Source organism: Anabrus simplex, chromosome 1, assembly GCF_040414725.1.
Source record: "Anabrus simplex isolate iqAnaSimp1 chromosome 1, ASM4041472v1, whole genome shotgun sequence".
Lineage (NCBI taxonomy): Eukaryota > Metazoa > Arthropoda > Insecta > Orthoptera > Tettigoniidae > Anabrus > Anabrus simplex.
The window spans coordinates 139488281-139505930 of NC_090265.1; the positions used below are offsets into that span (position 1 = coordinate 139488281).

Consider the following 17650-nt stretch of genomic DNA (forward strand, 5'->3'; position numbering starts at 1 on the left):
CCTTTTTTTTTCTCTTCTCATTGCTGTCTTCTCTTTTGTACATAATGTAATATTTATTTATTTATTTATTTATTTATGTATTTATTTATTTATTTATTTATTTATTACTGTACTATACCATTAATTATGTGTTATATCTGGATTTATCTTACTGTGCCTAGCTATAAGTTCTTCTCTTTGTTTTACGTTCAATCTTCAATTTTCCCCATTGTTTCTTTTGCCTTTATGTTTCGTTCTTAATTGTTGTGTCTCTATTGTTATTTTGTTAGTTTTTAATTTTTTCCCTCTATTTTTATCATTAAACGTTTTTTCCTCATTGTTCTTCCACTTAATTTTTTATGTTTGCCTTGTGCTGCTCCAGTGTAAATATATTTTTCCTTTGTGGAACTCTGTAATTCGGCTTCTCGCTGTTTTGGTTTCCAAAATAAATTAAAATAAATAAATAATCACAAAACGGGAGTTTATGAGCGTTCATTCTTGAATGGTTTCTTCAGTCTCACTGATTTCACTTCGCAGTTCACTTTCCTCCACAACAGTCTCTTTCTCTAATATGTACTTAAGCGCATCTGCATTCTCCGGTTTTAAAAACTTGAGTAAAGATAGACCATTTTTCTGTGTTAACTTCAAGCCTTTTCATCACTGAGGCCACACAAAAAAAGTGTCCTGCACTATCTTATCAGTCAGTTCCCAAAACATTAAACATTTCTTCCTGTCTTTCTCTGGGAAAAAATGTGTGGCAGTTTCTCTTGCAACAGTTTTCAGTATAACTGAATACTTTCTTGGAAACATTCTTGCCACTAGTACTCGCATAGCTGTCACCATGTTCCTCTTGAATTTGTTCTGCAGGTGTTACCAAAAGTCTCGTTGAAGTAATCTCTTCTTTCCTTTATTCTGCATTGTTCCTTCATTTAACTTCTCATCTGCCTCCTGATCAACGATAAGATATCTATTCGGTTCAACCTTTTCAATACTAATTAGGTATGTGTTTATGTTACAAATACCTATTATTCAATTTGGGGACCGGTTTCGACATATATAATGTCATCATCAGCCATAAAATGAATCACAAATATATATATATATATATATATATATATATATATATAAGCAAAGACATAATCTTGTAACTGACCATTCACACCATGTGTCATAACAGAAGAGTAATGGCTTAATAATTAAATCTGGTGCAGTGACACATTGAAGTAAACATAAAGTCTCTCACTATTCAAAGAATAAAAGAAGGTTCTTCAATATGTAGTCTTTGTGCATCCGTTCAATAGAAGGCTCCGATATGCTTCCAAAGTAAAGAGTCATTTGAAACACTCACACGTGCTATGCGTCAACCAGAGCATTGAGAACTTATTTGAGTCACTTGTAATTTATACCAGATAAAATTATTAATACTGAAGAATATGAAATTAGTCAGTGGTAAAAGACATTAGTCTTGTGAGAAGGAGATATAAAATGTGGTAGGTCTGGAGGGGAGGAAGATGGGGGGGAAAGAAAAAGATCTTGTTAGGGGATTAGTAGGTTTAAGGTGGGTCTTGTGAACAATGTGGTGGGGGTTTGTAACGTGATAGGGTACTGTGTATCGCAGTAAATATTGACTTCCTATTCGGAAGATTAAAATATGTAAATACTTTAAATAAAAAATCAAATAGAATATTAGTTTTTTTCTGAGATTTCGTTCAGTTTCGAATTTGAGCGCAAGAACTCCTCTAAGTGAATGAAGCAATTTTCTGCAACGTCAAGAATGGGGCCTTTGTCCATATTCATGAGCACCTCTATATCCTGTTGTATGTTACTGAAGCTATGCTTTGAATCTTGAATGTGCTGGCCAACTGCCGAGTATCTGTTATATTTTGTATCATTAACATGTTCCACGTATCTGATTTTGAAGCTCCTCCCTGTTTGACCAATGTACGAGGATTGACAGTTTTGACATTGGAATCTGTAGACACCTGATTTTTGATAAATGTTAGTCTTGTTAATTGAGCTGGTATTATATAAGATATCCATATTTCTATTGTTAGTTCGATATGCAATTTTGGTGTTGTGTTTCTTCAGAATATTTGTAACTACATAAATATCTTCATTGAATGTGAAGGTTGAATAATAATCAGGTTTAATTTTCTCTCTAGTTAGAGTTGAATGTAGGCGAAATTTTAGTTTGCTAATAATGTGCTCTATAAATGCATTGTCGTAACCGTTATATTTGGCTATGAAGCGGATTGTATTCAATTCTTTATTTAGATTTACTGTATTGAGTGGTATACTGAATGCCCTGTCTACCAAAACCACACGCAACAGTCACAAAACAAACATTCACTGATTCCCGCACATGTGAGATACCGCCTAAGCGCGTTCACCAGAAGAACGACTTGCTACACAGTGGTATATAATGCAAGCTCCTGCCATCTAGCGTTGACATAACGAAATATTTGAGGGATTGATGAAGAACATATTGAGGGTTATAAAAAAGCATTCGCTGGAAAAACAACTTAAGTCGACTTAAGTGGTTATTGCACCCATCACCTCAATTGTTGACCTCATATTCGCAGTGAGGCAGCTATATGAGTGGCACTATGTGTATAGAGAAGATTTGGTGATGGCCTTCATGGACATAGAGAAGACCAAGGAAGAGTATCGGGAATTAATAAGAAAGAAATTACCAACAGACAAACCAAGGATGGGAGAGGAAGAAGAAGGTCTGGGAAGCTATGAGAGCAAAAGCAGTAAATTAGCCGATAAAGATGAGGGTGAGAAATATGTATGATGGAAGCAAAAGCTTTATCAAAGTCGGAACTGAATGGTTTCAGTTAACAAATAAAGAAAGTACTCACTCATTTCTATTATTTATAGTGGTAATAGAGGATATAATACAGAAGGTAGCACAGACCATTAGGGAGGGAAGAATGAAAGCAGTGCTGTTTGCAGATGATCTACTTATATTTGGAAACAGTGAGAGTGAAGTGCAGGAACTAGCTAAATGTATGGGAGGAAGTTGTCATCGTATGGAAAGTAGTTCTCAGCCCATAAGAGTGAAGTTATTGCTTTACAAGTGGCGAAAATCTGAAGACCCATTCTGCAACTGTGATAATGTGCCTCAGACCATCCAGCACGTTGTTATGGACTGCCCAAAAAGAAGATTTAGTGGATCGGTTCAAGAATTACATAGTGCCTCTACAGAAGCAGTGGACTGGCTGAAAAGTCCGGACATTTAGTTTTGCTTGCTGACCTGTAAATTACATACTTATTTAAGAAATATGTATTTATATGTATTTATAATGTATCCTTGTTTTGCCATACATAATAATAATAATAATAATAATAATAATAATAATAATAATAATAATAATAATAATAATAATAATAATAATAAGAGTGAAGTGCTGGTGAAAAATGAAATGGCGTATGGCTTTTAGTGCCGGGAGTGTCCGAGGACAAGTTTGGTTCGCCAGGTACAGGTCTTTTGATTTGACTCCCGTAGGCGACCTGCACGTCATGGTGAGGATGAAATGATGATGAAGATGACATATACACCCAGCCCCCTGCCAGAGAAATTAACCAATGATGGTTAAAATTCCCAACCCTGCCGGTAATCGAACCCAGGACCCCTGTGATCAAAGGCCAGCACGCTAACCCTTTAGCCATGGAGCGAAGTGCTGGTAACAACACAAAACAAGAATTGAACTTACAAAGGCATGAAATTAGGAGGGGAGCAGTTGAAACGAGTTGAAAGCTTTAAATACCCTGGGAAGTGTAATTGAAGAAAATGGAGGAAACAGGATGGAAATTGATGAAAGAGGAAAGTGTGCAAATGGATTCTCTAAGAGTGTGGGAGGATTCATACTGAACAGGGATGTACCACAGAGATGTGAAGGAATTATCTACAAGACGTATTTTGTGCCCATTTTAGCGTCTGGATCAGAAACTTGGGTGATGGAGAGGGATAAAAGTAGAATATGAGCAGTGGAAATGAAGTTTCAAAGGTGTCAAGTACTGTAGAATGGACAGAGTAAGAAATGAGATAGTTTGGGAAATGAGGTACCCTTACAGAAAAAAAAAAATTTAAAAAAATAGAAAAATCAAGGTTGGAATGCTATGGACATGTTAAGAGAATAGGGGGGAAGAGAGAATACCAAGGAAGATAGAAGAAATGGAGGTGAAGGAAAGGAGGCGTAGAGGAAGACCGAGGCACAGATGGCTGAAAAGTGTAAAGAAGAGCATCGAGGCAGTTGGAGAGAACTGGATGACATTGACAGAAGGGAAGTTGTGGATGGACAGAAAACAATGGAGAGGCTTATGTTCCAAGCAGACCCAGCCTGTGATTGGAAACTGCTCCAGATGTTGATGATGTTGTTGTAAGAGCTCCTTCTCTTGTCTTGTGTATTTGTTCCAGAATGTTGTGAAAATTTTCTTTATAATGTAGGAATTGTGGACAAGTGTGCATAAAGAAAGAACATCATGTCTTACGATAGGAGCTGATTGAGTTTGTTCTTCTTTTACAGATGGTGTTATTGTATCTGTCACACGGCAAGTTGCAGAGATCATACATATACACAGTTCTGTTGAGTTTCATGGAATGTTTTGTTTTTACATACCATATAATCCCGAATCCCACCCGCCACCGAATAAGACCCGCATCCCAAATTTGAGATGGCAAAATACGGAAAAGGATAAAAAAATCAAATAACTTACATACCTGTTTAATTTTCTTCAAATATACCACAAGTATAAATTCAAACAGCTTACAATTAATAAAATCATCACAAAAATCGTAAATAAAATCGGTCCAATACTCGGTTCATTCACAATTCACCGTCGTCATCTGAAGTTTCACCATAGGAACTTTCATCGCTGGCATCTTTCCACAAATAGTCGTCCTCACTACCGTCCACTGAATTTGAAATTCCACATTTCTTACAGCTTTTGGACTCTAGATCGTTCGGAATGCGCGGCCATGCGGTCTTGATCCAGCTGCATATTAGTCCCACTTCAGGCCTCTTCACTCGTTCGGTTGGTGTTCACGCATGATCACCATCAGACATCCATTCGGTGTACAACTGTTTCATTGCAGTTTTGAAAGGCCGGCTCACGCACACATCCAACGGCTGTACAATAGAAGCGAGTCCTCCAGGAATTATCGCAAGATCGGTTTTTCCTTTCATCATATCTTTTACGCCGTCAGTTGTATGCCCTCGGTAACTGTTCAACACAAGCATGTTTCGTTTTCGTAAGAAAGCTCCTGGGCGATGTTGCCAAACGCACTTCACCCAGTGCTCAACTAACGCACTGTCCATCCAGCCGGACTCGTGTTCTAACAGTAACACCAGGCGGATTCGGAAGTGTTTTCCTTTTCAGAACCACATAAGGAGGGAGTTTGGTTCCATCCACTAATACGCACAACATTACCATGCATCGTTGCTTTTTGTTACCACCTGTTCTGATGGTTACACTTTTAGAACTCTTCATATCCACTGTATTTTCCAATGGCATTACAAAATAGACAGGTGTCTGGTCAGCATTCCCAATTTGCGATAGCAAATAAGAATTTTACTTCCTCAGATGAATAATGTGACACTGAAGGGCCATTAATTTTTCTTCATACACCCCAGGGAGACGTGAAATAGATGTACGTCTCCGAATGTACAATCCTTTTCTCCGATAGAAGTTTCGGATCCATCCACGGCTTGCAGTAAAATCCTGTATTTTGAGTTCTTTTGTGATCTCTAGTGCTTTTGATTGACACATTTCACTAGAAACACCATATCCTAATTCAAGTTTTTCTATCACAAATTTGTGGAGTCATTCTTCGATTTCTGGAAACACTGCTCTCCGCCCGCGGAACGCTCCGCGATCACAGTTACTTTTTAGAAGTTTTTCCTTCTTCTTCCGCTAATCACGAATACATGATTCATCAGTATCGTACTTTTTGCCAATGGTACGATTTCCGTATATTTCAGCTTTGCTTACAACTTTAAGTTTCTCACGCACAGTAAATGACCGCAGACACCGTTTTGAATCCATCGCTTACTATCGAGACAGCACTTTCATGGGACAGATACGGAACTCGAATGTGAGCGAGGTAGACTTCCGTAACCAACAGTCTTGACTCTCACAAAGTACAATATCCTACGAGATCAGCTATTCGCACACCCAACATGCCAGCAACACTTGTGAAACAAATGACGATCGAGCAGCTGCAGCAGCGGCTTTCATATTTACCGCATATTCACCCATATTCTTTGATTTACTGTATTTCATTACCTTACATTTCGCGTTTACATGCCACTGTAACTGTGTTCAGAAAAAAATCAATCTTGTTTTCTAGAACACAACTAAAACACAATAAGACCTGAATGCCCGTTTACATGTGGTATATTGAGTATGGTAGCCACATTCAAATCTATTTAAATACTCCCTGTAAACGTAGTAAATATTTACGAGAATGAACAGCTTGAATACGACCCGCACCCAAGATTTAGAACCAATATTTGGGGGAAAAAGTGCGGGTGGTATTCGGGATTATACGGTATTTTATGGTGGTAACCATGCACCACTAATCCCATTGACAAATGATAGAGGTCTTGTTTGGGTCTTGTCCATCACCGATCTAGCATTGTTTTTGTGGTGTAAAACTCTGGCCATATCGTTTTCCTCTTTTCTTGTCTTGTACAACTTTTGCCCAGTTAGTTGTAAAGGGATTTCTTTTTTACAAGTTTGTATACTAATCTTGATGGGGTGTATTTGGAGAGTCCGAAAGCCAACTTTAACCTTTTGAACTTCATTACCCTTAGCGTATGCTTCCTGCTCCACTCCTAATTAATTTCTGCACTGTGAACAGTTGTAGGAAGTGAACACTGCAAAATAGTCTACCACAGTTATAATTATATTACATGAAATATATTTACAGTTGCAGTGTTGAAGGATTTTTCCTACATGATGCCTTATATCAACAAATTGTTTTGTTGAATAAGAACGCAGGTAATTTAGAATCGCCAGCTTTCCACTTGCGCCATGGATTTGGAGGAGCATCACCCCCTCCAGTTTCATTTTCATTATCACTCTGTTCACGTTCAGTTATATTTTTCACTATTAAATCATCCAAGTCAGTTGTTGCTTCATCATTGTCACTATCATTGTCCACTAACTGTTTTAAAATATCAATTTCCGTGAGCAAAGATGAAACAGAAGCCATGTTTACATTCAATCTTTATTATCAGTCAACTTTCATAAACATTCGAGAATAACAGTGGTTACAAAGTCATATCGATACCCGCATACTATAGTAAATGGGAAAATGTTCTCAGAGACCTTTAGATAGCTCTACAATACTGGAACAGAGCACAGTCATCATACGAATGCTGCAAGTACAAACTATTGTCATGTCGAGTGGGACTCCACATCGAAACGCAAGTCTAATATTTTAATGTCGGCCCCACTTGACATAGGAGTGCAAAAGGTTAAGAAATGGGCCTTTGTTTTCTCCAGATTCTTGAGGTCCTTTACACTGAAGTTTTGCCAAATGATTTTTATACCGTAACATAGGGTCAGAATGGTTTTAGCTTCGAAGAGTTTTAAGGCAGAAGGGAGATTTAGGATTTTGATGTTCTTGACGTTGAACATTTCCTTCGTCGCTGCCGTGACTCTCTCCATGACGTGTATTCTAAACAACTTTGTTATTGGCTGCAGCATTACCCCCCAGGTACCTGAAGGAATTAACAATTTTCAATGGCTTCTCTTTTATCTTTTATCAAGATGATGTCTTCCTTCAATATTCTCCCACCTTTTTTGAGTATCATTTGGACTGTTTTCTTGTGATTTATTTCAATTTTATATTGGTCTGCCGAGTTTATAAGGAGGTTAAGTGATCTTTGTAGGTCATTTTTGTTTGTTGAGCTGAAGCCCATGTCGTCAGCGTAGACATAGAGTGATGTTGTAGGTAAACATATTTGTATGATGTCAGATGTGGCGATGTTGAAGAGAAGCGGACTAAGGGGGTCACCCTGTAAGACCCCTCTTGTTTGGGTGATTTCTTCTGCCAATGTGATTGAGTCATCTATCCTGATAATGTTGTAACACAGTACAGTCGAAACTGGTTAAGATGACCCTCTCTAGCGCGTTTCCCCGGTTATTATGCCATTATTCCAAAGTCCCAGGTGACAACTGGCCTGGGTGAAGATTTGGTAGAGAACTTAATTTCACGGTGCCGGAATGCGGTTGTGTGTCGGCCTACAGCTGCAGGGAGCATCAGTCCCAAGCCAGTCTTATTATCTTTGCATCTGACGTGTTGGTGCTTAATTTTACATTCATGAAGCCTCTTTCAGACGGCGTGGGTTCGACCCACTTCCATGCTTAGCCGCTGAACCGCGTAGGCCTAACTAAGAACTGATTGTTCAAATAGTATCTTTCAGATGATGTACAGGCGGAGAGTAACAGTGCGCGGGAGAAATGTTTCAGCGGGCAGCCCGTGGTGAGTTGCGGTCCCACGCCCACAGTTGCTTGTTATTGGACATCAGTTTTTATGCATGTCGTCATACACAGCGGATCGACTGTGCTCGCGGCATCAGTAGTGTGACCTGTATCAGAACCCAATAGTGTACCCATTTGACATACAGTAAAACCTCCCTGTAACGGACACCTTCGGGACCGAAAAAAATGTCCGTTATGAAGGGGTGTCCGCCCGCGAGAGGTTATGAAACCGGTACCATTAAACATAAGTTGGAACACAATAACCCATGTATAGTATGTGTTAACAATTCTCGCAAATGTACCTTTAATTGTATACTGTATACAGTATTGTACAATATACTGCACTGTACTCACAAGAGAAAGTCGTAGATGGGCTGCTGCAGCTGCGATGCACTGTATTAAAGAGACAAAAACACTTCTATGGAAACCTCTATTGAGCACACTGTACACTATTACCGTTCACCATGTTAAAATTAAAAAGAACGTATGAGTTTTTGAAACGTCAAATCAGTATGTAGATGTAGCAATATCTAACACAGTACAGTAAAACATTAGCACTTGAAAAAATCCTTAATGTTCGTTTGTTTTGTCCATTTCGGTTTAGCAATGATGTTTTCACTATGTGCAATTAAATCCTGGGTCAAATTTACACCTTTTTCATCGTTTTATTTACAATAAAATTCTTTCAGTCGCTTAACAATGTCGAGAGCCTCACTGTACGAGGTTATTGGCAGCACATTCATTTCCGTATTTTCTTCAAAGTCGTCATTAGCATCATCTTCACTCCCGCTTTCGTCAGAATCTTCATTTTTGTCCCTCTTCCCTTGGATTGACTGAAGAATTGTTTTCGTGTCTCCACACTCTGTTGGAATATCTGAATCAATTTCGATATAGGTGTTCACTTGTACACTGTAACATGCTGCATTAATCAACTCTTGTGTTGTTTCCATGCTGTCAGGAAGGGTATCCGATTCTATTTCGGGATGTCCACCACTAGCGGGAAACCCAGCTTTCAGAAAGCAGTTACGAATTGTTGAGGCCGTGACGTTTTTCCATGCATTGGTTATCCATGAAATTGCTTGGAGAACGTTCAGCCCCTTTGTCAGTGTTTGAAGGGTTACTTCATTCCCGTTAAGTTCTGATACTATGTGCTTCATCACTAACTGTCTGTACATAATCTTGAAGTTCTGGATCACTCCTTGGTCAAGCGGCTGAGAAACTGATGTTACATTTGGTGGGAGAAAGACGATCTTCACATTTTGCAACTTAATTGTATCCGGATGCGATGCTGCATTATCGAGGAATAATAACACTTTTCGCCCCTGGCGTATCATTTTTCTGTCCAATTGTCCTAGCCACTCTGTCATTATTTCTCTGGTCATCCATGCTTTCCTATTCGCTTTCCATTCAATGCCAAACTTCGTAACGTCCATATTTTAAAACACCTTGGTTTTGCAGCTTTTCCTATCACAAGGGGCTCCTCCCGTTCTCCACTCATACTTGCACATAACAAGACAGTAAGACGTTCTTTCGCAACTTTTCCACCAGTACAACGATTTCCTTTGAAACACAAAGTTTTGTCGGGTAAAGCACGGAAAAGTAATCCAGTTTCATCGGCATTCAAAATATTTTTCGGAGCATACCCGTCTATGATTGAAGGTATTTTTTCTTGCCAGTTGTCAACAACCTCCATATTAACACTGGATGATTCTCCTCAAATCACTCTGAAGTTGATACCATGTCGCTTTCTGAATCTTTCTAGCCAGCCATTCGAGGCTTTGAAATCTCCAATACTTAATTCTGTCGCGAATTCTAACGCTTTTGCTTGTATCATTGGTCCTGAGACAGGGACATTCTGACTTCTTATTTTAGCGAACCACTCTAGCTTTGCCTTGTCAATGAGAGCTCCACTACCACTTTGAAACAGTTTAATGCGCTGTTCGTTGCCATTTAAATGCCATTCTTTCACTAGTTCCTCTTGCTTTTTCACAATTTCAACTGCCTGTGTCTTTCCAATCTTAAACACTTCGGACAGTTTACGCACACCACACTTCTCACGTTTATGATAGTCTATTATGCCTACCTTTTCTTTTAAAGTAAAAAACTTCCTCGGAGCCATGTTTACACACACTTACTAACGTAAAATTGCACACATCAAAAGCCCACGAGTCAATGAAAAGTAACCTGACAGTGAAGGTACGAATTCCAGGGCTGTCGAGCATGTCAGATCACACAACTTCCGGAAGTGATAGCGTAGCATAGTGTTGCCTTCCAAGAATGTGTACAGCCAGGATCAAAAGTTACGGTGTCTGTGATTCTTGGAAGTACTGGCTGTGCAAAAAGTAAGTGAATACATACTGTACAGGACACAAATACAGAATTTTTTGAAAAAGAAAGTGTCCGTTAGGAGAGGTTTAATTGGAGTTTCTCGTGGCTATGGTGTGTCCATGTCCATAATAAAGGGTGTCCGTATAAGAGGGGTAAATTACTCATACACAACATGACATTTAATTACGGACGTAGAAAATCGTCCGCCAATGAGGAGTGTCCGCCGGTGAGAGGTGTCCGTTAAGACAGGTTTTACTGTATTTATTTCTCATTTTCAATTTAAAAGTTATTCGTGTGTGTTTTTCTTTTCCCTTGTGTTTTACAGTGGTTGTTATGGAACCCGAAATAGACATTGAGAACTTAATAACTTTTATGTTGGAAATACCATTGGTCTCTTGTTTTGGAAAGCGTGATATCATTTAGACCCATTAGTGAGAGAGTATCCTCAAAATTGTACCTATCTCCTTCTCTAACGAAATGTGAAGGACATATCAAAATAGTTCACGCATGCTATTTTCTTACATGTAGAAGGTAAACAAAGACTATGATGGTCCATATTTATTACCCACACTGAAAAGTATATTGAAAAGGATCCGCTGGAAATCTCGGGGAGTTTTGCATTACTCGATCTGTTGTTTGTGTAAGAGTCAGCGGAAGCGGGTGAACCCGCGCATACACACAGGCGCGTTTTACTCCCGCGCCGTCTGAAAGAGGCCTGAGTGACTGGTGTACATAAATTAGGCCTACTGTACTTATGTGTGTAACAATGTACGTAAATTAGGCCTGTTGCACTTATGTATACAGCTGACATGTTGGTAAATGAAGTGTGTAACAACGTACATAAATTAGGCCTGCTGTACTTATGAATAGTGGTTTGCAGAACATTCAGTTATGGAGAAGAAGAAAGATAGCCAGTGTATAGATGATGAAAAATGAAAGTTTATTGAGAAGCGAAACGTGTGCAAATAGCCCAGATGTTGTACTTTCATGTTACAACTATAAAGATAATTGTCAGCGATGTGTATAGTTTGCATTTCTAAGAACATTTATCCTTGACGTTTTACTATGTTGTTCTTAAAGCGTATTATTTCTTTATTTTATTAATTATAATTGTAAACACTTGTTTCTTTGTTTTCATCGTAATTATTTTTACGTTCAAACTGAACCTTAAATTTAACAGCGAAATTGTTTTTAATTTTTTAGCACGTTCCCTCTTCAACATTTTTTTTTTTTTTGGTCCCCACAAAAACATCCTAACCCGTTTTGACTGTATGTTGTATTTATGTCTGCTGAGAGTATCGTTCCATTTATGCTGTCAAAAGCTTTGGTGTAGTCCATGAAGATCGTATAGAATTTCTGTTTCAGCATACGAAGAGCTTTGAGGATGTCATCTAAGAGGTTTTTTACAGCTTGTAGGCAGGAGCGCCCTTTCCTGAAGCCATATTGCCATTCGGGGATCTGAGGGTCTGCAACTTGAGTTAGAATAATTATGTTCAAGAGATTTTCTTTTTGCTTCAAATTTTTCTTCATTGACAAACAATCATAAAATCCGCTATCTCACTTTCAACCTGTTCTCCCATCACTTTGAGTCACCTACTGGACTGTCTCAAGAAATTCAGAGATCTATCTCATTTCAATGAGACAAAGCTCCAGTTTATTCATGTACAGTTGGAGATGTATCTCATTAGCGGTTTCTCTCTGGGCAGAGGTCACTGCTGAGACAAAGCGTTTTTATTCATCTGCATCTCAGACTAATTTATGTCACCCATTGTCCATTGGTAGAGCCCTGTGCGGATATACAAAATATTATCCGCATCAGCACTTCCTTCATCCTCATCCACAAATGGTTATCCGCAGATATTGGAAATATTTAACTACAGTATATTGCTTGAAAGGGTTTTAGCCTGCCCAGCGACCACTGCTCAGCCCGAAGGCCTGCAGATTACGAGGGGCCCTGTGGTCAGCACGACGCATCCTCTCGGCCGTTATTCTGAGCTTTCGAGACCGGGGCCGCCATCTCACTGTCAGATAGCTCCTTAATTCTAATCACGTGGGCTGAGTGGACCTTGAACCAGCCCTCAGGTCGAGAGAAAAATCCCTGACCTGGCCGGGAATCGAACCCGGGGCTTCCGGGCGAGAGGCAGGCACGCTACCCCTACACCGCGGGGCTGGCAACTACAGTATATTACACCCAAGGTATTGAAACTGATAGATTTGTTAACATAAAGGCCGGTCTCCACTGATTAACATTTAACAACAACATGTTAAATGTTAAAAGTGTTAAATGTTAACTGGTGACACCATCAGCATGTTAAATGTTAAATGTCAAAAACTGTTTCATTTAACATTGTGTCCACACTTAATAAACATGTTAAACTTGACATCCTTTGTTTATATACAGGTAGTTCATCATATCAATTTATGGTAATACATTTAGATGGTGTCTAGTATTTTTAAATAAGGACAATGGAATCAGATGAAGAGGAATTGGCCTTTGTTATTGCCACTGTTGCTTCTTGTTATGATTTAGAAATTCAGTTTTATTAGGCACATTTCCTCCCCTCACTCTGCTCATAGCTTCAAAAGCAAACCACTTTGAAGTACAGGGTATAAACTTCGTCCGCTCCCGACTACTGACTTTTCTGAACTTTCTGCAATTCTCGACTGTACTGGGAGCGGAGGGACGCTAGTTTTTTTTTTTTTTTCCGATTTACTCGCGGGAACAATTATAGATATTTTCGAGTTCCTGGAAACTGTCGGCTTTCTTCGCTTTATATCTGTATTCCTCTGGTGAGACATCCCACAAATAAGGCCTTTCTATTATATCTCTAAGTCCAGAGTAATCTCCTTGCTCTACCCCATTTCTGACATTTTAGTATAGTGCAGAGAGAACGACACACATGCGTGTACTGTATTTGTAGCTTATAACAAAGAGAACGAGTATTGCGGAGTGTTGTAATTATAATCCTGCTTCATGAGGAGCACGTCGTTTGCATCGTTTAGGTTATGTGTTGGCATGGAAACATCATGGAAGTTGCCGAAGCTGTGCCGACAACGCACGAACAACGAATTGACTTGACATGTTTTCCACTTGGAGCGGAAAACACGCCAACATGTTAAAAGTGTTAACTCAACATTCCGAGTTAACATGCAAAGTCAATTGGAAGACACAATCACAATATACATGTCAACTGTAACATGTTAAATTAAACATGTTGGTGTTAAATGTTAAACAGTGGAGACCGGCCTTAATACAATAGGCCTGATACTTGGCACCAGAGCCCCTACGTCACTGGTTTGAGGGATTTTCTCTTGCGACAACTACCGACCTATTGACCTTTGTTCCTTCCTTCCACTAATTGCGGGCAGAAACCAGTTAGGCTTATGTCGGATTTACGGCTTTATGGTCTCAAGGCTGTTTATACACCACCACCACCACCACCACTGTCAAGGGTCGCTTAACCACAAGCAAATACAAGTGTATACCTGAGTGAAAACCAATAAATTTCAGTATTGATAAATTATAAGCAAAATCATCTGCACAGCCATACAGTTTGCATCCGCCAAGACACTAACTTAGCAGATATCCACATCCGTGCAGGGTTCTGTCCATTGGGATCTTCTTCAGACTACTCTGTGAAAATTTGTCATAATTCACATCACTTACTCAAACTTGCTGATGTACCTGTTCCCTGGCTCACTGTTAATTACTGCACTGCTGACTGCTATAAACTATGGACGTGAGATCACTCTGACCATTATAAAACCCAATTGTTTATCATCACAGCCATATTGATACTAACAGCACCCAGATTAACATGGGTGATCATCCTGATTAAGGATAGCTGCAGTCGCTTAAGTGCGACCAGTATCCAGTATTGGGAGATAGTAGGTTCGAATCCCACTGTTAGCAGCCCTGAAAATGGTTTTCCGTGGTTTACCATTTTCACATCTGGCAAATGCTGAGGCTGTACCTTAATTAAGGCCATGGTCACTTTGTTCCCACTCCTAGCCCTTTCCTGTCCCATCGTCGCCATAAGACTATCTGTGTTGGTGTGACATAAAGCAACTAGCAAAAAAAAAAAAAAAAACCTGATTGAGCTGGGTACAGTAAAACTTGCTCAAAGCGGAATCGCTTTCATCATGTTTTACTGTGTTATAAATGAGCATGCTCTGAGAGGAAAAGGGCTAGTTCAATTTTCTACAAGGGTCTCACAGGCCCATAGTGAACTCATGGTTAAGGGTAAAGTCATCATTGTACTTTGTCCTGACTGGGAGTCCCATACCTAATCTGTTGCCCATCATATACCACAATGTGGGCAGGGAGTTGGTTTTTGTGAGATCAACAATGATCTCCAAGTTAGAACTTTGCCATTCAGTATGTCCTATGATTTACTAGGGATAGATTGAATTCCTTATCGAAGAGTTCATTCGGTGAACTTTAGATGAAATGTTAGTGTTTTGATTATTTAGTTTAATGATATATCAGTATACTAGATTTAGTATTCTCTACAAAGTTTTGTGCTATTCATTTTTCAGGAAGAAGTGCAAAAGCCACTATCAGTTGGGCCTGAAGCAAAACGAAGACATCTTATGGAAGTGCAGCCACAGCCACACAAGGTGCAGTCTGTTGGACGAGACAGCAAACTGAGACATCTTCAGGAAAAACATAGACCTGTTAGTGTTCTTAAAGGCCCAGAGTGTAAGGTTTCACGTTCTCTCAAGATGGTCTAACTTTTTTATAGACTGGTAGGTTGAAATAGTTTCCTTCATTTGTACTGTACTTTCTATTATAATAATTTTTTATTCCTTTGTGTGGTGCTTTCAGCATCGTTTCCCTTATTTTCCTTCAAGATATTATCTAAAAAACATCTTTCCTTCATTACAGTAGAAGTCCGCTATAACAAGTACGGCATATAACAAGAACCTTGTTATAATGAGAGATTTTGTCTTTCCCTTCAAAATTCCTATATTAAACTGTGTGTTATCCTTCAGTTACAGCAAGAGCCCTGTCACTGATGCATCTGTTATTATGAGCAATGAAGCATGCATGATTTGTTTCTGTTACCGACATTTATGCGCCCAGCGATTATATTGCTTGTGATTGATCATCTTCTGTATCGTTTACTTGCTATGTCCACTCGCAAGCTCTCTCAGTGATATTAGACTGTGTTGTCGGAGTCGTTTAGTAATACTCGTCAACTGCTGTTCCGTAAAGAAAATTAGAAATGAAAGAAGAGAACATGTTTTTGTAACATATACATAAATAACATGGTAGGTAGCAGTTGTCAATTTGTTAGAAATAAAGGCTAAGTAAATGATTGCTTAAGTTTAATACTCTACACTGAAATAAAGTAAGAATGCGATACACCTCAAGATGTGGCAGAGCCCATCACTGATTTTGGAGGTTAGTTTATATTTTCTCGCATCTGGTTAAATTTCGGACAAGCTATTTCCATGTAAATGTATAGCGAGAATGTTATCATTTCTGTACTGTGGCTTGGAATATGTTTTCATGATACATATAGTATGGTTAAGTTAGGTTAGGCGACTCTGCTTGAATATGAAAACTGAAACATTAGCTACAAAATGCGATCGGTCATCTTCGGTACCACATCGTTTTCTCGCTACGTACACTTGCGAGCTCTCTCCTTGACATTCGAAGGCAGTATAAGAATTAAATTGACAGGAGGGTCCACCTTTTCAATACAATATATCAAGTAAATAATATTACATCAGTCTTGGAAGAACAAACTGTTTCATATTCAGCCTCTTCTTCTGTTCACATCATTCGATTTCCCGCTTCAATGCTTTCATTGCACTCCTGGTAAATCCTGGACAAGACTGCAGGAATTGATCTTGATAGTCAACGTCTTCATGCAATCTCTCCTATAGAGAGCTTAGTTTCTCCCGAAAAATTTTGTCAATTTTGAATGACTTGGAATTGCAGCCCGAGACAGACTTTGAAAAGAAGGTGGCTTACGCCGCAGATTCTGACCTTATTCTTGACAAGGACAATATGATTCATCCAAAGGATCTTCACACATCATATGAGTGTCGGTTTGAAGAATTGAAAGCCTTGTCTGACGAATCGCGGGAGAACGAACGCCAAAAACATTACCAAAGCTTGGTAATGTTTTGGGCGTTCCTTGACGGTTGATACGGAATGAACCAATGGGATTTGTACATTTTGATAGAAGTTTGGTTTTAAATCTTGGTACGCCCAGTGCAAAGTGGAAATTCGAAGAGGGAATCCTGAATTTGTGTCCTTGGTGTTTTGAGGCTCCTGTTATTATGGAGAATGGGAGAATAGGAGCAAAGTTTTGATTCAGAGCCTATATCAACTGCATGATACTCATATTCCCAAACTCAGAGGAGTGTGGCTGCACTGAAGAAGTGATCAAAATGAGAGGAAGAAGTAAAACACAATGTGGAGTCAATGTTAATCAATATGGTTAGAGAGGAACATGACACTAAACAAGAGACAATAAGAAATATTGAGGCTTATCTTGAAGAATGTGAGAAATTACCATATTTACTCATGTACTACACCCCCTCGCGTCTTAGACAGCCCCCCCCGCCCCCCCGGCTGTTTGTGACAAAGAAAATGAAAAAAAAATCTTGCGTACAAGACCCCTCAATGTAATTCATCAGAGAAGAACAATGATTCCGTTTTGAAGCGGCTACAAGCCTTACTGCAGCTCCGATAACATCACAGAGATTTGTGAATAGTTTCGTCCGTACGACCCTCACAATGAAAACACTCGTCATCTGTGTTTCGTAGTTAGAAATGTCACCTCTGTAGTGTAGGCCTACTGCAGCTCTGATGACGTACAAATAAGTGAAT

The 17650-nt window shown here is 39.2% G+C and overlaps 1 protein-coding gene across 3 annotated transcripts in view; it reads left to right on the plus strand.

Annotated features, from left to right (window-relative positions):
* Positions 1 to 17650, plus strand: part of LOC136884942 (protein regulator of cytokinesis 1) — a 165301-nt gene that overhangs the window by 92790 nt on the left and 54861 nt on the right. For 2 of the 3 annotated variants that reach the window (XM_067157290.2, XM_067157281.2), the window contains exon 6: positions 15343 to 15552. In XM_067157290.2, the coding sequence (XP_067013391.2) occupies positions 15343 to 15537 (195 nt within the window). In that variant the 3' untranslated portion in view covers positions 15538 to 15552. Of the gene's footprint in view, positions 1 to 15342; positions 17391 to 17650 lie in introns of those variants that run through there. The other variant, XM_067157273.2, reaches the window with a different exon arrangement.